We start from the raw sequence: 24,170 nt of genomic DNA, 5'->3' as shown, positions 1-24,170 counted from the left end.
ACAGCACAAACAGATCAGGGACCTGGCTAGGTCACAAAATGGACTACGTCCCATACAGAACCTTGTAGACACCTAGAGATGTTTGTTGCCCAGTTTGACTTGTTTTCTTCTACTTAAAGCGTTAATCTACTGGCAAGACAAAGTGGTCATCCATCACAGACTGTCTAAATACACACACACACACACACACACACACAGGCCTATTTCCTGTAACTAGAGAGAGTGTGCTCTGGAGCAGCAATAGCCAGTCTCCTGCTTCCTGTCTATAATCTGAAGCAAAACCATTATTGGCTTATGTTGGAAGTTTAGTTCATCTCTCTTAGATGGAAATCCATCTGATTCATTCTGCCTTATTAGACTATTACCGTGGTGAACTTTGAGAGAATAGACCGGAGAGAGGAGAATCAAGTTGATGGTTTCACAAACTCCTGCTGATAAGGGCAGAGGTCAGAGCTTTAGCCAGGGTCGTGTTCGCCATGCATAAAATGGAAGAAAGCTGGCTGAAACAGGAGGGGACTACCTGGGCTTGTCCAATAAGAAACGCTCATTTTTCTTTATTGCTTGCCTTAATGGTAGTTTAGAAAATGGAGGACGAACAGGGCAGCCCTGCTGTCTAACTGAAACACAGCAGGCTGCCATGGAGCGGAAATGAGTCACTCGTTGAAAGGGAGCATCGCTTCCCTTAGGGATCCTCCCATAATCAGTATTGTCCCTTGAAAAAACAGCCTTTCAATGGGCCAGTGCAATCAAAGAGCAGCGCGGCCATGTTAACTGCTTCCTGAATAAGCCAAACAAAACTGATTCCACATTCTTAAGGACTCTGGTTAGTTTGCACTGTTGGAGCGTTTGACGTTAAATACATGCTCTAATTTGAAGAAAAAACATCTGAATGTATTTCAGATGGACGTGAATTTTCATAGGAATAGAGAAGACCCCATAGACAGTGAGATTGTTTTATCTCCATTTTTGCAAATGGAGGGGAATTGTTTGTATAGCTAACTGTCAGGTATCCAAATTGTATAAATTCCAATAATGTCTGTCACGGTTGGGTTATGTAAAAGCTGAGGCATAATGTTCAATTCATCCAATAGAAGAAAGGCCCGATAGTCCAAATATGACTTGTGACCAAATAAGCTTGATATCACATTTAGTAACTGGTGTATGACCATTTTTACTAGCAGTAGTAGTATACATAAGGTTCAGGAACTCCACAATAATTTTGAGCTAATATTCAATAAGAGGTGCAGGAACTCAAGAAGTAGAACATTTGAGGTGCCGGTACTCATAAGCCAAAACAGGTCAGGAATCTTGGTCACCAATCTGGCAGTCATAGACCTACTGTAGCCTACAGTATACAGTACAGTTACTTTCCATGGCCAGTGTTGGAGAAGCTACTCTGAAAATATAGTTTACCAAGCTACCAATTACTTCACAATGGAAGACGTTAAGCTACACTAAAGCTACCCTTAAGAAAAATATAGTTTACTTAACTAAAGTTGCTTTTAAAAAGTAGTTCACTACATCCAAACTACTTAGTAATAAATTATCATATCTAAATCTGAAACGTCATAGACTACAAATTGCAAGGACAGATCACTCTGAAGTCAGATGTTAACAGAATGTGTAATTTAACTATTAAACACAAAAACTAAGTTTCAAGTGAGAATTAGGCAGGTCTACTAATGCCTAAAAAGAAAGGAAATTCTTGCCTACTTTTCCCATATTTCCTCTTCTTCAGTAGTTAGCCACTGCATGGTAAAAAAAAAAAAAGTAATTAACTACTGAAACACTACCAAAATTTGAATTTAGTTGCTCAACTACCACCAAGCTACTGCAAAATTCAATTAAATTACTAGTTGAACTACATGTAGTTCACTACCCCCAACACTGTCCATGGTACATTACTGCCCTCTGCTGATCTACAGTAAATACATCGATCTCATCACCAAGCTACTGTTCATCTTCGCATTCCAAATTGTCGACTTAACAATGTCACAAAGATGTAGCTAGCAATAGGCTATTGTAATCTGACAAACTTGAACCTAAATCAATGCATTGATTACAGACAATGTAGCAGCATTGTACAGTGCAAGAGCAAGAAATATACAGCGCACACACCATTTAGCTTGAACAAATCAATAGAAGTTATTTTGCAGATTTGGGGATTTTGGGCCAAGATTGGCTATGCGCATTTTTGCCCGTCTTAGAAATAGAAAATCTGTTATGTACATTTTAATATTTCATCAACATACGAGTCTATAATTTGTATTTCGTAATTCAGTCTTTCACAAACTGTCTCTATATCGTGTTTCTTCCCCAGTTGATTTGTTTAGATCAGATCAGTCTGGTTCGTTCAGTCTGGCATATTTTCGGGCAGCCGAAAAGGGACCTTCTTCTTTATAAGGAGTTTCTTCACCAATCAAACCGTCTCAGTTGTCGGTGAGGCCGGCTGGGCGGATCCTCAGTATTGAAAGAGAAAATAAAGCAACACAATAAAAACATCTTGGCTATTGCATTTCTCTCGTGAACAAGCTCCACCGTGGATACATAGAGCATAACGGTAAGCAAATATAAAGCTAGCCAAATGAACCTATTCGACAAGGAGGCGCAGCTATGTTAGCTAATGCTATGCTAACTTTAGCTAGCTGAGTTATCACATTGGACAGCGGGTGCATCACAGCCAAAATTGGCTAACGTTCCTTGTCACGCGATGATTAGCTAGCTAATGAGCCACAATAGCTAAAACATTTTAGTAACTAGCTAACGTTACATCTACATTGCATAATCTAATCAATCTAACCTCTGATCATACGTGTGATTGAGCCTAGATTTAGCTCATGTCCGCTAGCTAGTTATCTGGGCAAGCTGCATACCCGCGTGCTGCATAGTTGGAAAATCTGCTAGCTAACGATAAGGATCTCGGTTCGGCCTTATGCGATGACAGGCTAATTAACGTTAGCTAGCTATCTTATCGTCTTGGTAAGATTGAGCTGCACGTGGTAGCGAACTAGGTCAACTAATATTCTTGAAACTGGTTAACAAGTTCATGACCTATTTAAATGGTCCGGCGTGGGGCGGCTGGCAACACTTGATCTGTTCAATCAAGTGGACCATGTATGTAACTAACGTTCGCTACTTGTGGGCCTCAGATTTGTATTCCACCATGATGCCCATTGTTCTCCAATCCAAGGCTAGATTACATTTGCAACTGTCATTCTCATTCCTCCCTCCTGGGCAAGTGACATGACTGAAATGATATGGACATAGATGGGCTTGCCACATAGATGGGCTTCCTTATGCTCAACCACAATTGAAAGTTGGCTACACCAGCAGTTATTTTGTTAGATGAGTAGGGCGGTTTCCTCGACACAGATTAAGCCTAGGCTAAAAAGCAAACTCAATGGAGTGTCCGGGAAACTTTCAAATCCAGCCATTGTTCCTCGTCTCCACCTCCATAACTAACTTATTTGATGTGCCTCTTGCTTTCTCTATTCAGATGCCCTCAGCGATGAATGGCAACAGGACAGTGCAGTCGGCCAGCCCAGATGTGGGATCTGCTCCTGGACAGATCACCCTGGGCGGAGGGCAGTCCTCTGGGGCCCAGACCGAGGCAATGAAGCAGGTCCTGGGCGTCGTCGACAAGAAGGTCCGCAACATGGAGAAGAAAAAGGTACGTCTCGTTTTATTTTGGGGGAATGAAACTTTCACAAATGTGATGAGGGTGAAAAGTGGCCCCTGGGGGGTATTGGAGTAATAAAGTTACTTGGCCTTTTGATACCTCCATCTCTGGTGCCACCTCCTGCCATTGTGCCTTTGAGCAATACACCTAACCTGGGGTGTAATCATTAGTTCAAAATGTTTTGTAACGAAAATGAGAGTTCAGGCCTTGAATTGTGTGGCCCCTTGTGTGGCCGTAATGCCCCCTAAAAAAATCCATGCCCTTGGGCAGAATATAATAATTAGAACTCCCTTCTCCTGGCTGACAATCGCAGTGCTCTGAAGCACCTCTCACTCACATGGATTTCTCAGATATCTCAATTCTTATTAGCCAATGCCTGTCACATGATCGGGTTCTTTTCACACTCATCGCAGCTCCGAAGTAGGCAACAAGTGAAGATGGGCACATCAGCGGGGCCGCAACGGCACGTATCGTTATCGAATTCTGAGGCGCATATTGAAGATGTTAGAAGAACTGTACACATTTTACTTTTTGTCAGCCAACAAGATGAGCAACGAACACCAAAAGTATTAGCCTATGTCAATCTACTATCCCCCCATAGTACTAAAGTTATATTCTATTAGTCAGCTTGTCGTTCTGTGTGAGAAATAAATATTCAAAAACAGACTCTGGGACAGTTGTCGGACGATAGACCCAATTAATACAACCACAAAGAATTAAAAAAAACAACGTTTAAAAGCAATGAGGCTGATGCAACGGATCAGAACCTTAGCTTAAAATGTTGATAAACTATTAGGCTATTTCTTCACGTTAGAAAAGCAGCAATGCGCACATGGCAGTAGGCTACAAGGAATGAATGTTCCAAAATGCAATTGGCGGAAAACACTGTTCTCAAAAGCGCACTGCAAATGCGAGTGGTTTCAAATGACTGATGAAAAGGTCCTTTTTTTAGAAAGAGGGAAGATTTAAAAATGCAACAACTAGCATGGGTTGTTAATATGACTAGGATTGTCTTTGGTTGCTGGGACAACGAAAGAAAGTTAAGAACATGCCATACTGGTTTCAGTGGCATATGAGGAAGTGTTTATAAAATAATCCACTTAACATTCCTATGGTTGGAACACGGTAAGACATGCCTCATAAAATGACAAAGAAATGTCCAGGTTTTAAACAATTACCTTTATGGTTAAATAGTTTCAAAATGTTGACTGCCTCTGGGTTAATGGCCTTGGTGCCCTGCCAGATTGGGCACTTCCTGAAGGCCAGATGGTCTTGCCCCTAAAATCACAAAAAATTCCAGGCCTGCGAGAGTTTTTATTGGACAAATTCAGGTAGGTCTCTCCCCATTTGGTTCCTAGTGAATACACCCCTGCTCTTCGGCTGACCCGGCACTGCTTCCAGCGTCTTTTCTGTAGTGTCTGGGGGGGACTTGGGAATTAAAAACAGACTGCAAACAGACACATTTCTGTTTTTGATGGACAACAGTTACTTGTATCGTATTCTATGGATGCATAGAGTGTGGCACTTTTGCTACTGCACAGGCTCAGTGCCAACATTGTGCTGATCATGATGACCGCGGTTTCCTATCAGACAAGATCAATCAAGGCGCATTGCGTTATGCAATTCCTTCCAACTGTGGAAGAGGAGGAGGAGAGGGGACTCTAAAATAGACACAGCTGTCCTAGCAAGTCATCCAGTACTGCAGACACAGCATCTTGCTTTTTGCTCTCACTGCTTAGTTGCAACATCACCTCGTCTTCCCCGACATTACAGTTGCACAATCAAAGTGCAAGTCCCTCTCTGCAGACTGGCAAGCTAGCTCAGCTCAGTTTTCAAACTTTTCTTGCCCAGGGACCCCCACCCAGGCAAACCGACGACCCAGGGACCCCAATCATATGTTACAAGTAATCAACATTTTTAACAGTTCATTGGAAGAGAAAGTGTAAACTCTTAACTTCAGCTGTGTTCGAATACTCATACTAACTGTACAATTTTGACTTAATTGAGGATGTAGTATGCTTATTGGTCATAGTATGGATATAGTTAGTATGCCAAAAGTTCCCGGATGTCGTACTACATTCGCCAAAATACAAGGTATACAAGCAGTGGACACTATTTCTGTGCTTTTAGGGCCCATAATGCGATTCTTCAGAAAATGGGCGTGGCTTCACCACATTTTCCGATTTAAAATTTTTTTTGCAGCAGAAGTCCAAGAGCGGATACAAATTCATTGCTTTAACTAATTATGACAAGTGTTAAATGTTGAGCAGTGTAATGACTTTTCAATTAAGTTACATTACACGTTATGTTGGCTGACAATTTGTTAGCTACGCTATCCTTACGAACTGCATAGCATATCATTACAGCAGCAGTATGTTAGCTAGCTGTCTAACGTTAGTTGGCTACTAATACATCGAACTTGCCAGTACATTAACTATATGCTAACTAACTACCCAATCTAACTACTACTTGATTATTCACGTCATTCATAGCTTAGCTAAGTGGTATAGTCTTTGTGCATTCTCAATGGACATTGTTAATTCGGGTGCGTTCGTAAATTCGCTCTGGCTATCTACTCTGATTTCAGAGCACTCTCATCTGTGTGTGCCAGAGCGCAGAATAACTGATGAATTTACGAACGCTCGACACCCGTTGAATACAGCTGGTGTCAGTAAACATTGGCAAAAAAAAGCGTAATTAAATTGTTGCCAGCAGCACAGTTAGTCACCAACACTCTGGATAACATGAAAACAGTCTAACCATTTACATTTACGTCATTTAGCAGACGCTCTTATCCAGAGCGACTTACAGAGCTCTGCTAGGATGAGTAAAATGGTCAGAGTGAGGTGTTCTCTCATTTGTACTGGAAGTAACTAGCAGGCTAGCCAACGTTAGCCAGTTAGCTTGAGTGCTTGACTGCCGTTGTCAGGTCAGAACGCTCGGATCAACCCTACTCCTCGGCCAGCGCGTCCAGTGTGTGCTCTGAATTTTACTAACGGACAATCTGACAACGCTCTGGATTTACGAATGCCCATAGCGCACTCTGGCACTCCAGATTGAATTTACGAACACACCCGAAGTCGTAAGATGTCCTAGCTAGTAATTTGTTATGCTAACAAGCTAGCAAGAGGTTGCATAGCAACAGCATCAACTTCCGGTAGACAGGCGTAGCGCTAGTACACTCAACTGAAAGGATACCGTTAATTTACAGTATACTGAAATGAACTAATGGTATGTAGTGTGTGTATATACTCATTAAGTATAGAGTATGTTAGTATGGGTATTCGAACACAGCTATAATCTATTAGCTAGAAAGCTATCTTGGCGGCGTAGAGAGCATTTTGCAGTAAGGGGGGGGGGATTCTCCCTTACTGTCTAGCTTTTATTTGATTGTTAGTTTTCAAAGATGGTATTATAAAAATATATATATATATTGTTCAATATCTTTTCTGCATGCTTTCTATCGTTTAAATTGACACTGAAACTGTTTTTCCAAATTACTACTTTCTATACAGGAAAATAGGTCCAATTACTGTAATTTCCTTCATATTGAAGGAGATTTTGGCAATGAAGCCATTTTTATCTGTTTCCCCAGAGTCAGATGAACAGGAACCGCGATCATGCTAACTGTACCTGTAGACTTCCAGGCATTGTGCTAACGCTAGTTAGCATTGGCTCATGAAACTACCTCTAACCTCTTTTTTTTTATTTTTATATTGGACACAGAGACATAATGTTTTTATCCACGATGGTATTCTGTTGCAGCTAGCGATATTGAAATTATTTTTCACATCAAGAAATCGCAAAATATACCCCCACAAAAGTGTGGAGCCCCTGTAGAACCCGTATAGGGGCGCGGACCCCCGTTTGAAAACCCCTGCGCTAGCTAGCTACTGTAGCTAGCTATGCGTTGCCTTGTTTAGCAAGCTAGTTAGCAAGCCCGTTAGGCAGATAGACAGACAATTAATGATATGAGGCCTTTATGTGTGAGTGTGTAGAATCAAACAAACGTTTAGCATCAAATATTTCATTTCATTTGGCAAAGAACAAGCAATGTAGGTTTTTCAAGCACATGGAAAAAACGTCTGTTAGCTAACATTAGCATAATAACATGGCGACTGTCTGCAGGCAAAATTATATTGGTTGACGTTGATGTCTTGAAATGGCCAATAATAATCATTCTCGGTAATTGCATGAATTACCGGTCTAGTTGTAAAATCAACTTATCTCAGTTTTAGCTAGGCTTTGTGTTCTCAGTGCGGCTGGTTGAGTAGGCAGGTTTGTGGTGTTTGCCAAAGCTGTTCTGAAGAAGTTGTCCGTCTCATTAACTCACTAGCTGTCAAGCACACTTGTACTGTGTTGAGATGTATGGCGTTGCTCTGAGGTGTCAACAAACCTGTCATGTTTTTAGTGCAGCGTTACCGTGGTCCTCTGTAGTTCAATTGGTAGAGCATGGCGCTTGTAACGCCAGGGTAGTGGGTTCGATCCCCGGGACCACCATGCACGCATGACTGTAAGTCGCTTTGGATAAAAGCATCTGCTAAATGGCTTATTATTATTATTTACCATGGGATTAGCAACCTGTGGATGAGGTTACCATTGGATATCTGTTGCAGGTTTTGATGTTTTTTTGGCCCTAACCATACACTTTAAACAACAACAATCCCACTAATCAGGAATGAGGATCGGGGCATCGCTTCCCACCTAAACCAACAACCGAGACATTTCAGCTCTTATCTTCTACTCTGTAGAATTTAGTTTTTTATTATACCATTAGATCAACATACTGTAATGGTTTTAATCCTCTCTGTCTCACAGGGCAAGCTGGACGATTATCAAGCCAGGAAGGACAAAGGGGAGCGTCTCAACCAGGACCAGCTGGTGGGTCAGCGTTCTACAACATACTGTATGAGTCCTATATCATCTGTAGTCACTGAGCTAACATTACTGGGTTGGTGTAAGCAAATTTTCCACTGCATTGCTTTCACCAATTAGCCGACGTCTTCAGTTCAGTCATTACTTCAAGGAAGCAGGAAGGAATGATGCAATACATTTTTAAGACTTTGAACAGTAGATGTTAGGCTTTCTGTGTTAACCAGTTTCCTCTGTCTCTCTCATCTCCTGAAGGATGCCCTGACCAAGTATCAGGAAGTGACTAATAACCTGGAGTTTGCCAGGGAGTTACAGAAGAGCTTCCTCTCACTGGGGCAAGATGTAAGCAAGACTCTTAACCACTAAACTGCTCCAGGGGGCGCTGCTCTGTGGCTGACCCTAGATTCCAACCCCTTTGCGGGGTTGTGTGTGTTTCTTCTTGGGAGGTTAAAATGGCAATGGATGACTGTGTTCTTCTAACACTGGAGCTCTGGAACTAGTGTCTCTGGTGTTACCCCTGTGTCCGTTTTGTATTGATATGGCCAGCACCACACACTGGAGGTATATTATATTTTCAGCTTATTCATTACGTTGTGGTCCGACTCCCTGCTCTTTGTCCGGCAAACGGTACCGGAGCATCGGCTCTCGGACCAACAGGCTCCCCAAGCCATCAGACTGCTAAATAGCCAGACTGCTACATAGTGCAGATAGTTTGAGTACCATTAATTGACTGACTATCTTGCACACACCCTACGCACACTCACTAGACTATATATATACACATATATACACACCTTACAAAACTCCCACACATTCACTACATAAAACACACGCAGACCAACACAACGCACATTCTCACACTTACTCATCATGTGCTGCTCTGTCCATTATTTTATTATCTATCCTGATGCCTAGTCACTTTGGTATTCGTACTTCCTGTATATAGCTCCTCATTGAGCTGGTACTTCCTGTATATAGCTCCACATTGAGCTGGTACTTCCTGTATATAGCTCCACATTGAGCTGGTACTTCCTGTATATAGCTCCACATTGAGCTGGTACTTCCTGTATATAGCTCCACATTGAGCTGGTACTTCCTGTATATAGCTCCACATTGTTCCTGTATATAGCTCCACATTGATCTGGTACTCCCAGTGTATATAGCTCCATTCTTCTGTATTTTAACTCAGCGTTGTTGGGAAGGGCTCGTAAGCAAGAATTTCACAGTGAAGTCTGTACCAGTTGTATTTGGCACGTGACAAATAACATGTGATTTCTCCTCCTGTCCAGATCCAGAGGGTGGTGAAGAAGGCAGTGAGGCGGGAGCAGCTCCAGAGGGAAGAGTCTGAGCAGAAGAGGCTGAAGACGATCCTGGAGGTCCAGTTCCTCCTGGACAGGCTGGGGGAGGACCGTGTGAGGCAGGAGCTGAGACAGGGGGCCGCCGGGGGAGGCACCCCCTCACTACTCACCGACACGGAGCTCACTGCCCTGGATGAGCTCTATAAACTAGTGGGACCAGAACCACACCAAAACACCAGGTTAGACAGTGGGGGGGAAAAAGATATGTGGACGGTTTTTTTTAATTTATTTTTTACTATAACTTTCCTTCCTCATGAAAACATGTCTTGGTTTCAGGAGAGGGCTTCTCAGCCCATCTGTCGAATAATTTACATACCATGAACATGATGGTCAACTTCGATGTTTAGAAGCTGGGGTTTCACTTTTTTGACAACCCCGATTTGAGAGGGAATTGCAACTCAAGCCTTACCAAGACGTTTGTGTCAATGTTGCACTCAATAAAACTGCAGGAGCATTGAACAGCTTGTGTGTGGGGGGGGTATCCATTTTTCTTTCACAAGTTCCAACTTTACCACTCCTATTGCAGGTTTACTGACCAGTACGAGGAGGCTTCTCAACACCTCATGGATCTGTTGGAGGGGAAGGACAAAGCTGTGGCAGGAACTACGTGTAAGTCTAACCAACAACTGCCTGGGTGTGTGTTCAGTGACGTGAAAAGTTCTGAATGTTGCAGATAGAATGAATAGAGCTGAGAGGATTCTCTATTCTATCTGAATATCATTTCTGTTCTACACGATACCTTTTTGAATGTTCTGTGACTTTAGATCCTCATTAACAAGTCCCTCTGCAATTGTCTCTGTGTGGATGGAAGCTACTGGAAATAATTTAATTTAGATATTTTTGCCAGTAGCATTGCTAGGGTTTTTTTGTCTTCCAGTTTGGCCATAGCCTGCTCCCAGATCAAATATATCTGGGACCAGGCTAGTTTGGCCAATGACTTTGTCTAATATTTGTTCTCTAGACAGGAAAGACATTTAATTATTCAGGAAGACTCGCAGTGTTATCATTTAGTTACCCAGTAGGTGGCGATATATTTGGCAGGATATTGTGGCAATGGCAAATGGCTTTATAACTCCATGATCAGAAAAGACTGAAAGGATTGTGTGAGTGTGTTTGGACTTGCCACTGGATGGTTAGAGCTGGCAGTAACTATCCACTGTCTGTCACACAACTCGTTGATGACAAGATGTCTCCTTCATATCCTGAGGTGTCTGCCTTCAGAGAGAGATCTTGGAGACCTAAAGGCAACCCAGTTCCCGTCTGTTCTGTTATTTCCAAGGCCTTGTACAGTAGATATGAGGGTGCATTCTGCATGAGTAATCATGTCCTAGGGGGTATAGGCTATAAGAGTGTTGGTTTGAGATTGCTGAGGCCTTGGGGGACACAGTGACGTGTTCTGGTGTTGAATGCTGAGGGCTTCTCCATACTCAGCCAGGGCAGGATGCCCCGTCCCCTGTGGTCCAGTAGACGACTATAGGGCAGGGTGCCCCATCCCTGTGGTCCAGTAGACGACTATAGGGCAGGGTGCCAGTTGCCCCGTCCCCTGTGGTCCAGTAGACGACTATAGGGCAGGGTGCCAGTTGCCCCATCCCTGTGGTCCAGTAGACGACTATAGGGCAGGGTGCCAGTTGCCCCGTCCCCTGTGGTCCAGTAGACGACTATAGGGCAGGGTGCCAGTTGCCCCGTCCCTGTGGTCCAGTAGACGACTATAGGGCAGGGTGCCAGTTGCCCCGTTCCAGTAACGGCAGGTGCCAGTTGCCCGTCCCTGTGGTCCAGTAGACGACTATAGGGCAGGGTGCCAGTTTCCCGTCCCCTGTGGTCCAGTAGACGACTATAGGGCAGGGTGCCAGTTGCCCCGTCCCTGTGGTCCAGTAGACGACTATAGGGCAGGGTGCCAGTTGCCCCGTCCCCTGTGGTCCAGTAGACGACTATAGGGCAGGGTGCCAGTTGCCCCGTCCCCTGTGGTCCAGTAGACGACGATAGGGCAGGGTGCCAGTCAGTGGCCCCAGTATCGCCTGCCCTGTGGTCCTCAAAAAGTTATACAGCTGTACCATTGAGAACATCTTGACTGGCTGCATCACCGCTTGGTACGGCAACTGCAAGGCACCTAACAACAAGGCGCTACAGAGGGTGACGTGGATATCCCAGTACATCACTGGGGCCGAGCTCCCTGCCACTCTGTCAGGCGGTGTGAAAGGAAGGCCCGGAAAATGTTTAAAGGGCAGACCATCATTTTGACTCATTGTCTAATGCTCCCGATAGTTTTCCCAAGACGTTCCCCTTCAAGTGATCCCAATGGTTTAATCCAGAACATATCTCTATAACCTAGCAGCAAGCTGCAGTTGCTTGTTGAGCCTGTGTGGAAGATGGAGAACCATAGTCAAGGTTCTACTGTTAGGGTAAGATGAATGATGTATGCAGACTCCAGCCACTCAAGCCAAAGACTGTTCTCTCTGCTTCCGCGAGGCAAGAAGTACCGATGCATCAAGTCCGGAACCTACAGGACCCTGAACAGCTTCTATCCCCCAAGCCATAACACTACTAGTCCGGAACCTACAGGACCCTGAACCTTCTATCCCCCAAGCCATAACACTACTAAATAGCTAACAGTGGCTACGGGGCTATCTCAGTTGACCTTTGTATTTATTTATTTTTTGCACTGTCTCTCACAGGACCCTACACACTCATATGCGTGCGCGCACACACACACACACACACACACACACATAGATTAAATATATGCAGTAGTGGTAACTGTGGGCTTTAATCTTACTCTTGAAATTTGTAATGGTAGAATGCCCAATGTGCAATGTCGAAATTGGGTAGTCCATCGTCATTGTCATGTCAGTAATTTGCATTTGTAACTTGTCAGAAATGTCCAGATCAACTAGCCCATTTTAGCTAGTGTTTTTTTTTTTTTTTTTTTTAGCCCATAGATTTTGTTGTAATGTTTGAGTCACTCAAATATCACATGAATACACATTAGACGTGGCAAAATGTATAGAATTGCAAGAAAATGTGTTTTTAAAACTGCTAAATCTTCTTTGCACCCCATGACAAAATGTGTAGAATTGCAGGAAATAAGCTTTAAACCTGCTTTAAATGTTTTCTCCACCAACGAGGGGTGTGAACAGTTTGTGTCATGAACAGTGCTTGTGGCCATAGAAAGAGACATGGTGTGCAGGGGGGCACGGGATGTTCCTCAATGCTGGAAGGGGGCCCTGAGTGGAAAAAGTTTGGGATATATATCTTGATTTAGATAAGTATTCAACCCCCTGAGTCAATGCATGTTAGAATCAGCTTTGGCAGCGATTACAGCTGTGAGTCTTTATGGGTAATTTTCTAAGAGCTTTGCATACCTGTACTGTACAATATTTGCCCATTTTTTTTATTATTTGAGAAATTCTTCAAGCTCTCAAGTTGGTTGTTGATCATTGCTAGACAGCCATTTTTATGTCTTGCCACAGATTTGGAAGTCAAAACTGTAATTAGGCCACTCTGGAACATTCAGTGTTGTCTTGGTAACCAACTCCAGCGTATATTTGGCCTTGTGTTTTAGGTTATTGTCCTGCTGAAAGGTGAATGTGTCTGTGTCTGTTGGAAAGCAGACTGGATTCTGCCTGTGCTTAGTTCTATTCCGTTTCTTGTTATCCTAAAAAAAACTCTCCCTAGTCCTTGCCAATGACAAGCATACCCATAATATGATGCAGCCACCACCATGCTTGAAAATATGAAGTGGTACTCAGTGACATGTTGGATTTGCCCCCAAACATAACGCTTTGTGTTCAGGACGAAAAGTTAATTTCTTTGCCATATTTTTTGCAGTATTACTTTAGTGCCTTATTCCAAACAGGATGCATGTTTTGTAATATTTTTGTTCTGTACATGCTTCTTCCTTTTCACTGTCATTTATGTTGTGGAGTACCTACAATGTTGTTAATCCATCCTCAGTTTTCTCCTATCACAGCCATTCAACTCTGTAACTGTTTTAAAATCACCAATGGCCTCATGGGGAAATCCCTGTGCAGTTTCCTTCCTCTCCGGCAACTGAGTTAGGAAGGACGCCTGTGTAGGGTCGCTCAGCCCCAGAAGTGACTCTTATCAACTGTATGCAAGAATTTGCTGTGTGTCGTCTTAGGAATTCAACATTCTCTGTGTCGTCTTGGGAATTCAACATTCTCTATGTTGGTCTTGCCAACCTTCATTGTCACACCTCTGAGAAGCAGAGTTTACATCATGTAGGTCTATCTGATTGGATGTTTAACTTTACAGTAATACTATTGGCCATCAACTCAGGTTTTGAATCCTAACAACTCAGGTGCTTATAAAAGGGTCTTAGATTCATTGTTCTATCTCTTATGTGTTCCTGACCTGCTGTGGTGAGATTCTCTCTCCATGCTTAGAAAAATGCTTTGTACCTTTTTAAGTTTATGCCTTGTGAATCCATTCATTTTACAAAGTAATTAAATACACTTGTATTTAGAATTCTATTCTCAGACATTTCTTCATTGCCTACTACTGTAACTCAACTGTAGTCTTCTTGCATATTGTTATTTATCTTATGGAGTCAGATAAAGATGTCATTTAATGGGCTAATGGCTTAGTCTTAATTCGAGTCGCATGTGAGGTATTTATAATAGCATACTTTTTAAATATGACTGTCCACTACACCTGTATCTTAGTAGTAACTGGATGTATTGATACACCATCCAAAGTGTAATTAATAACTACACCATGCTCAAAGGGATATATATTCAATGTCTGCTTTTTACCAATAGGTGCCCTACTTTGCGAGCCATTGGAAAACCTCCCTGGTCTTTGTGGTTGAATCTGTGTTTGAAATTCACTGCTCGACTGAGGGACCTTACAATTATCTTTGTGTGGGGTACAGAGATGAGGTAGTCATTTAAAAAATCACGTTAAAACACTATTGCACACAGTGAGTCCATGCAACTTTTGTGACTTGTTAAGCAAATGTTTACTCCTGAACTTATATAGGATTGCCATAACAAAAGGGTTGAATACTTATTGACTCAAGACATTTCAGCTTTTCATTTTTTATTAATTTGTAAACCTTTCTAAAAAAAAATTCCACTTTGACATTATGGGGTACTGTGTGTAGGCCAGTGACACACACAATCTCAATTTAATCCATTTTAAATTCAGGCTGTAACACAACAAAATGTGGAAAAAGTCAAGGGTGTGAATACTTTCTGAAGGCACTGTATGCTGCTGCTCTGTTTATCATATAATAATAATAAGGCTGCTGAGGGGATGACTGCTCATAATGTCTGGAACGGCGCAAATGGAATGGCATCAAACACATGGAAACCATGTGTCTGACGTATTCGATTCCCATTCCGCTCCAGCCATTACCACGAGCCCGTCCTTATTCCGCTCCAGCCATTACCACGAGCCCGTCCTTATTCCGCTCCAGCCATTACCACGAGCCTGTCCTCCCCAATTAAGGTCCCACCAACCTCCTGTGATTGGAGCTGACCCTGTGTATATAGTTTCTAATTTCTCATGTTTTTCCTTTTTATTTCTATTTCTCGTGTTTTTTGTTCTACCTAATGTTATTTTTTTAGTACTACATTGATAGATTACTGCATTGTTGTGTTTAGAGCTAGCAAGAAAGGCATTTCACTGTACTTGTGCACGTGACATTTTAAAACTTGAAACCGTAGACGGCAATAGGGCAGGATGCCAGTCAGTGGCCCCAGTATCGCCTGCCCTCTGGTCCCACACAGAGGACCCATTCACACACAACAGCACTTAACAGCTCTACAGCCATATAAGTGACCCCATTCTGCTTAACGAGGTTAGAAACCCCCCCCTCTCTTGGAGAACTGCCTTATAACAGGCAAGTTGTAGTGCATGGTTGAAACAAGCAGATTCTCCGGTTAGATTTGTCCACCATCATATTGCATTGTAGATGTCAACAGTGTAGTGTGTGTTTGAATGGAGTTCCTATTGTTGCTGATGGCTCCATCATAGTTTGGGTCGGCATGATGGTTTGAAAAGGGTATCAGATGGTCCCTTTCTGGCATCAGCAGGCACTGACTAGCCTAGTGGAAGTTTTGTACATTGACATGTTATGTTATGGTGTTTCTGATGGTATTCTCAATTCCCCTCCCCACCCAGACAAAGCGCTGAAGGACAGCCTGGACCGGGTGCTGCTAAGCGGGTACTTTGACCAAGCCCAGTCCCACCAGAATGGAGTGTGTGAGGAGGAAGAGCCGGCTGTAGTGAAGGAGACTGAGGAGCAGGCCGTCGACCCAGGTCAAAATCTTTGACGTTGGCGTTTAGAAATGTGCACTTTGAGTTATAAATTGACCAAGTTATATATTTTCTGTTTGCTAAACTGGTCTCTTTCCATCCTTAGAAATGTGCACTTTTTTTTTCTCCCCCATTTATTTTTAAATGACGAAGCAATACCCATGTAGCTGTTGGCGAAAGTACACTTTTTAGTTGGTTAATTTGTAATCAAGTTGTAAGCAATACAAATGTAGTTAGCTTAAGTGCACTTTTCAAATTTAATTTGTAAGCAATACAAAATGTAGCTGTTAGCTCCTTTTTTAAGTTTGTTGTATTGTATTTTTGTTATTTTACCACCACTACAAATTTCCCAATTGGGACAATAAAGATGTTGGTTGATTTGAACATCTTTCGTCCTGCGTTCTGAAAGTTATTTTTCTCTTTCCAGAGGGAGAAATAGTTGACGATTACATAGAGCCCGTTGAGGTGGAAGCTACAGAGGTGAGAGGACTTCCTACCATGGGTCGTGTTGATTTGAGCCTCATTTTGGCCAAACTTAAAACGATAAAAAAAAATTCATTTTGTGACGGAAAACTAAAATGAGTGCTTCTTATTGGACAAATTTAATTCAGATAGTACCACTCAATTTCACTGATTTCAGAGCTTCTTTTTTTCTTCCTTCCGTTTAGTACCTACTGAACACGACCCTTCTATTTCAGTTCTTATGACTTGGCTAGTTTGTGACGGCGGCCATCTTGTTTCTGTGTTTCAGTTCGTTAACAGACAGTTCATTCCAGACACCACATACAGCAGCTGCGACAAGGAGCAAGGAGATGAGTGGACCTCAGAAACGGAGGTATGTATGTATGCTGCTCGCCTGTTCCTGACCACTACTTCCTACAGTCCACTGGTTTCCTCTCCTCACCATCACACAGCACTCACTAAAAGCTGATGGGTACCTTTTTTTCTTTGTTGATTAAAAAAATAAATGAATTATGAATGTTTTTCAGTTTAACAGACAGCATCTATTAAAGATCAGTGTCCATTGCACATGCCCCACACAAACTATATATATGTGTGTGTGTGTGTACAATTGAAGTCAGAGGTTTACATACACCTTAGCCAAATACATTTAAACTCAGTTTTTCACAATTCCTGACATTTTAATCCTAGTAGAAATTCCCTGTCTTAGGTCAGTTAGGATCACCACTTTATTTTAAGAATGTGAAATGTCAGAATAATAGTAGAGAATGATTTATTTCAGCTTTCATTTCTTTCATCACATTCCCAGTGGGTCAGAAGTTTACATGCACTCAATTAGTATTTGGTAGCATTGCCTTTCAATTGTTTAACTTGGGTCAGACGTTTCGGGTAGCCTTCCACAAGCTTCCCACAATAAGTTGGGTGAATTTTGGCCCATTCCTCCTGACAGAGCTGGTGTAACTGAGTCAGATTTGTAGGCCTCCTTGCTCGCACACGCTTTTTCAGTTCTGCCCACAAATGTTCTACAGGATTGAGGTCAGGGCTTTGTGATGGCCACTCCAATACCTTGACTTTGTTGTCCTTAAGCAAACCGGAGTCTGGCTTTTTTATGGCGGTTTTGGAGCAGTGGCTTCTTCCTTGCTGAGCGGCCTTTCAGGTTATGTCGATATAGGACTCGTTTTACTGTGGATATAGGTACTTTTGTACCTGTTTCCTCCAGCATCTTCACAAGGTCCTTTGCTGTTGTTCTGGGATTGATTTGCACTTTTCGCACCAAAGTACGTTCATTTCTAGGAGACAGAATGCGTCTCCTTCCTGAGCTGTATGACGGCTGCGTGGTCCCATGGTGTTTATACTTGCGTACTATTGTTTGTACAGATGAACGTGGTACCTTCAGGCGTTTGGAAATTGCTCCCAAGGATGAACCAGACTTGTGGAGGTCTACACACTTTTTTCTGAGGTCTTGGCTGATTTCTTTTGATTTTCCCATGTCAAGAAAAGAGGCACTGAGTTTGAAGGTAGGCCTTGAAATACATCCACAGGTACACCTCCAATTGACTCAAATGATGTCAATTAGCCTATCAGAAGCTTCTAAAGCCATGACATCATTTTCTGGAATTTTCCAAGCATTTTAAAGGCACAGTCAATTTAGTGTATGTAAACTTCTGACCCACTGGAATTGTGATACAGTGAAATAATCTGTCTGTAAACAATTGTTGGAAAAATTACTTGTGTCATGCACAAAGTAGATGTCCTAACCGACTTGCCAAAACTATAGTTTGTTAACACGACATTTGTGGAGTGGTAGAAAAACGAGTTTTAATGACTCTAACCTAAGTGTACGTAAACTTCCGACTTCAACTGTATATATGCGCGCTTTGAACATTGTATTTGGGAAAGTAGTCAGGTAGGTTGTAGACACGGTTGGGGAGTAACGGGGTTAACTGATTTTTGTAACTGATTACAAAAAACGAACTATTCCGTTACATTACCAGCTAAAATATTGTAATCAGATTAGATACTTTTGAAAAACTAGATTACGTCTAGGATTACTTTTAAATTCAGAAAGGGTTTTTGCGCAAAAGTTGACACCTTTCTGTTTTCTCAATGACATTCAAATCAGCATTGAAAAAAAGGTGCACGTTAAGTTTGTTCCAACTGAGCGAATCTGACCACAAGCTAAAGGACTGATGACACCAAATGCGTTTGTATGGATCGCGGGAAAATCACAGGAATAGGGTTTTGTAAACTACAGTCCAAGCGATGTCTTCCAATGGTGCGACTGCTGTCGGCATCCAAACATTATCCCATTTTAAATAAAAGCTTGGAGGAAAGCAGTGGCGTAGCCTACGGGCGATAAGGATATCACTTACTATTGATATCTACATAGCAGCAGTGTGACTCACGTCAATGCGCTTTCTCATTTGGGTATTGTTGTAGATGGCTGTTCATAAATGTGTGTGTGTATTTTAACCGATTAATGGTTGAACTGAATACGTTTTTAAATTGCCTATCAATCATTGTTTTTGCAGCCAGTGAAAAATGCTCTCTTGCAACAGCTGCGGAACCCAGCCTATGGAATAAAAGTTTGAGTTCCTCTCTTCTAAACTCCTCCATGGTATTTTGCTCCACACTGTCATAACCACGTTTAGTTTAAGAAGACAACGAGGGGGGATTTTGTTGCTCAATTTAATTTGCGCCGATTCCAAAAAAAAAAAAAAAAATGTCCATAGACCTAACGGACACATGTTGAAACTCTCGCAAATTATCGAGATATCAAAGGGTCACCAACAAAAAGGAAATAATAGCTCTAATGTAAATAGCGCCTCCTGGAGCTCAGTTGGTAGAGCATGGCGCTTGCAACGCCAGGGTTGTGGGTTCGATTCCCACGGGGGGGGCCAGTATAAAAAAATATATATAAGCACTCACTATAACTAAGTCGCTCCAGAGCGTCTGCTAAATGACTAAAATGTAAAAATAGCACTTTTTGGTATTGCTCAAAGCATGCCATTCCATGAGAGCAGCATTTTATTTTTCAACTGGAAGCAGTAAGCCCAATCAGTCCTTAGTTTTTGAGTTATGCTCAGGTCAGACAATGTGGTCCTAATCTATTTCCAAGTCCCTATTTTTGAAGACCAAGGGTTATTAAATTAATTATGACTGGAAATCTGACACTTTTATTTTTTTATTTATTTTATGTAAAGATGTAGCCTAATGGTATTATCTGTAGTAGAAAGCAATGGGTTAGAAGAAGCCTACATCACCAACACAAAGTAAAATGCAACATTGATTTATGGTCATTTACATTTTAGTAATTTAGTAGACGCTCTTATCCAGAGCGACTTAGTTAGTGAGTGCATACATTTTCATACTGGCCCCCCCGTGGGAATCGAACCCACAACCCTGACGTTGCAAGCGCCATGCTCTACCAACTGAGCTACATGGGGATTACAATTTTGGACCGGTAACTAACGGATTACATTTAGAAAGTTCCCTACCCTGGTTGTAGAGTGCCAGTTACAGGTCATCCTAGGGTTGCAAAATTCTGAAAATGTTCCCTTTTTTTTTAAGAGATCTTGTTTATAGGCCGGAAAGTTTCCGGAGATTTGCAACCCCAGGTCCTCCCGGGTTACCATGACAGCTACTGACCATACTCCTCCCTTTTCAGGAGGGGAGTGCCATCCTGCAACAGCCTGTACAGTCGGCCCCTCCCCCCATCGTCACGGAGGCCCAACCCCTGAACGGGGCCGCACCCACAGGCACGCCCCCTGCAAACTCGGTGGTCAGGAAGCAGGTGGTCCAGGACCTCTTGTCACAGATGCAGGGGCCTTACAACTTCATGCAGGTGAGGATTTGAACAACAACCCTCTTTTTTTTTTTAAGACTGTTATCCCACAGAGCTAAAGCCTAGGCATTAGCTCTGACTGGTGACTGGTCACAGATGCAGGGGCCTTACAACTCCATGCAGGTAAAGAAGCTGAGCTGCCTTCAAGACTATTCAGATTGAGAACTTTTAATGTCCTCGAGCCAATTTATTTTGCAGCAGTCAAAGTGCATACAGACAACATCACATATTAAAATGTAAAACACAACAGGAAAAAAAGCAAGGGATATTTACAAAAAGTCGGCAGGATCGTGCAACGTTCTTTAAAATTAGGGCCGGGACCATGCCAGTATCACCAGACTCGTTAGTATCGTGGCGAGGAAACAAAACACAAAGCCGATTTTAACATCTTTAGGAAAACAGCCCTAATGTTGCAATCAAACATCATTATGTTGTCATCCAGAGTCACATTTTATTTTCTAAACTATAGCACACCATATTTTACATACAGCAGGTTTTTAAAGGACCAAAGAGTTTGGTCTGCTTCATGTTTTCATTTTTGCCGTGTAAAAAAATATTGCTATACCGGTATCGTCACAGCCCTACTTAAAATGTCTTGAGTAAGGCTGGGCCTATCTAAATGTGCATGTCAAAGTGCTTAGTGATTTTAAAGTGCATATTCATCCAACACCTTGTTCATTTGAAGTATTGCACTGGGAATAAAATAATTTCTGGCCTTTGTTGGTTTTTACTTTTGGATGCCTGTACCTGTAGCCAGAGGGGAGTGGGTGGGAAGAGTCTGACGTAAAAAAATATATACATGTATTTCAATATACAAATATCACAAGACCAAATGAAAGTAAATAATAAATCAAACCAGTGAGACAGAAGTATATTACACTATAGACAAGTTACATTTTGACAAATACTGTAGACACTGATTTGCTATTTATACCTTTTCAGGGATGTTATATAATCAATTATAAAAAAATATTGAGAAGTTTTATTTTATTTTACCGTGAACTTCATTTTATGGATGCCTTTTCCAAACAAAAAGTAACATTCACAATGTATTGGCAGTCACTGTGCGTGTATGTCAAATAAAAAATAACATTTGGTCATGCTTACAGGATCACCCATCTTATCGCTAATATAGCTTGCCTTTTACAAGACCCTGGCGCTTGCCTACGGAGCAGCAAGGTGAACTGCGCCTCCTTACCTTCAGGCTATGCTCAAACCCTACATCCCAACCATCTCTGGTCTCTTGGCCCTCCCACCCCTACGAGAGGGAAGCCCCCGCTCAGCCCAGTCAAAGCTCTTCTCTGTCCTGGCACCCCAATGGTGGAACAAGTCCCTGCCCATCTTCTTCGGAAAACGTCTGAAACCTCTCTTTAACGAGTATCCCCCGAAAAGGCACTGGTCTTCTCATACTAGCACTGACTTCGATGGAAAATGAACTTGATATGATTGTGACGTGTTGTCTCACCTAGCCATCTTAAGATGAATGCACGAATTGTAAGTCACTCTGGATAAGAGCGTCTGCTAAATTACTAAAATGTAAATGTGGTCCGCTGTAGCTCAATTTTACATTTGACATTTTTGTCATTTAGCAGACGCTCTTATCCAGAGCGACTTACAAATTATGGTAGAGCATGGCGCTTGTAACGCCAGGGTAGTGGGTTCAATCCCCCGGAGCACCCATACGTAAAAATGTATGCACACATGACTGTAAGTCGCTTTGGATAAAAGCGTCTGCTAAATGGCTTATTATTATTATTATTATTATTATATATTTTCATATCTGTCCAATATTTCACTATGCAAACAATCACAGAATAAATGCTCTATAGTCTAATTTTCCAATCCACTAAAGCTGCATCCATTTTCTACTTTAATTAAATATTTAGAAATAAGACTATCACAAGGAAAACATCTGTGAAGGATCTTGTAAGAGACTTCCCTCGCTTTACTAGTGATCAAATGTATGTGGATTAGTCCATACATGCTGCCATTTCACATCCAAACGAAGATGCCCATTGGAAAACTTCCTGTTAATAATTTCTGACAAAAGTGTTGTAAAATGTCTAATCTATTGATGCCATTTTTAATTTCTACACTCGCTAACTTGGTGCATGTAATGAAAAGCTTGATCGATCCTTCAGTAAATATGGAGCATTCATTAAAATGTCATTCCTTACACAACGTAGTTAGTTATTTGGCTAATAATTCATTGCAAGTATAAAGATTACCATTTATGATGTTATTGGCAAACCAATTATCTAATATCACTGTTATTAAATACCTCTTAATCCTCTTCACCTTTTTGTAGGCGGATTAAACAGCGTAAAATCTAAAACATTAAGACCACCATCACACATCTTGTTGATACACTTCCTGATCTTGTCTTATTTTTCCAAATGAAATGGAGTAATCATTTTCGAGAGTGGTACACGTATACTTGGAAATCTCTTTTTTTTTTTTTTGTAAAAAAGATAAGAAGCTCGAGGTAGCTTAGTGGTTAAGAGCGTTGTGCCAGTAACCGAAAGGTCGCTGGTTCTAATCCCCGAGCCGACTAGGTGAAAAATCTGCCGATGTGCCCTTGAGCAAGGCACTTAACCCTAATTGCTCCTGTAAGTCGCTCTGGATAAGAGCGTCTGCTAAATGACTAAAATGTAAAAAAAAAAAAAAAAAAAAACTTCTTCCTTTGACAGGAACTCTACCCTGAAGAGAGATCTCTTGTCAAGCATTAATTACATCTATTTTTATAGATTTAGTTTCCTCTCCTTCTGCAGGGCTCTGTACAGATGACAGGTCTTCTTGTTGCTGCCCCATGATTTTACCTCAATCTGACTTTTTTTTTGGGGGGGTGAATTTAGTTTCTGAACCAGCAGGTCAGGCAGTAGCATAGGATACTTTCCACCAATGACTTATGATAGTGCAGTCAACATTAAAGTTACATTTCTGGAGGAAATACAATCCCTGTTGCCCTTTATTTAAAAGTGTCAGTACACTGATCCCAGGACAGCCCGAGGTATTTTGTAGTCCTCTGTGATTTCTATAGGCTCGCCTTTCAGTATTGATGTTTTGCGTGGTGGAGTTGCGTCAAGTCGATCATCATCTCCTTTATTTCAAATCAAATTGTATTTGTCACATACACGTGTTTTTAGCAGATGTTTTTTGATACGTTCCGTGTTAGATGGGACGACGACACACCAGGCCGCGAAATCGTACAGTCTCATCCCCTTCGACTATGTTAGGCTGCTGAGCTAAAGCCTAGGCATTCTCTCCGTTAAGCGCTCAGCTGCCCTCTAGCAGGTAAAACTGTGGTGCAGATTAACGGATGGGCATTTGAAATAATTGTCTTATTCGAGTAATATCAACAACAACAAAACATTTGATATCTGGAAAGTCAACATTTTGCTCTTGACTCTTGACCAATTAGAATGACGCAAACGCTGCTTTTCTTCGTAGATTGGCTAAACGCAACAGCAAAAGAGATCTGATTTTCGCCATGATAGAACTGATTTCTGTTACAAAAAGCTTTTTCGGTGAGTGTTTTGCATTGATCTGTGTCGGGTATTGTGGAAACTCCGTTCGATGAGCGCCTGTAATTGCTATTTGAAGTGGGGAAAATAACACGCTGATATCCAGATATTCGATTTAACCGTGCCCATCCCTAGTACAGATATGGAGCATT

General features: G+C 41.9%; 1 protein-coding gene across 1 annotated transcript in view; it reads left to right on the top strand.

Moving 5' to 3' along the window:
- The first annotated feature begins 2,416 nt into the window (after positions 1 to 2,416).
- LOC121568046 (caprin-1-like) overlaps positions 2,417 to 24,170 on the top strand; it is a 36,322-nt gene continuing 14,568 nt past the window's right edge. Inside the window, exons 1-10 of the mRNA XM_045213861.1 lie at positions 2,417 to 2,560; positions 3,497 to 3,670; positions 8,498 to 8,560; positions 8,807 to 8,893; positions 9,841 to 10,088; positions 10,436 to 10,518; positions 16,054 to 16,191; positions 16,616 to 16,668; positions 16,940 to 17,023; positions 20,318 to 20,494. Coding sequence (XP_045069796.1) covers positions 3,497 to 3,670; positions 8,498 to 8,560; positions 8,807 to 8,893; positions 9,841 to 10,088; positions 10,436 to 10,518; positions 16,054 to 16,191; positions 16,616 to 16,668; positions 16,940 to 17,023; positions 20,318 to 20,494 — 1,107 coding nt within the window. The 5' untranslated portion in view covers positions 2,417 to 2,560. The remainder of the gene's footprint in view (positions 2,561 to 3,496; positions 3,671 to 8,497; positions 8,561 to 8,806; positions 8,894 to 9,840; positions 10,089 to 10,435; positions 10,519 to 16,053; positions 16,192 to 16,615; positions 16,669 to 16,939; positions 17,024 to 20,317; positions 20,495 to 24,170) is intronic.

The sequence above is a fragment of the Coregonus clupeaformis genome, unplaced genomic scaffold (assembly GCF_020615455.1).
Source record: "Coregonus clupeaformis isolate EN_2021a unplaced genomic scaffold, ASM2061545v1 scaf0162, whole genome shotgun sequence".
NCBI lineage: Eukaryota > Metazoa > Chordata > Actinopteri > Salmoniformes > Salmonidae > Coregonus > Coregonus clupeaformis.
Note: the sequence above shows the minus strand (reverse complement) of the source record. Positions and strands in the feature narration are given on the sequence as shown.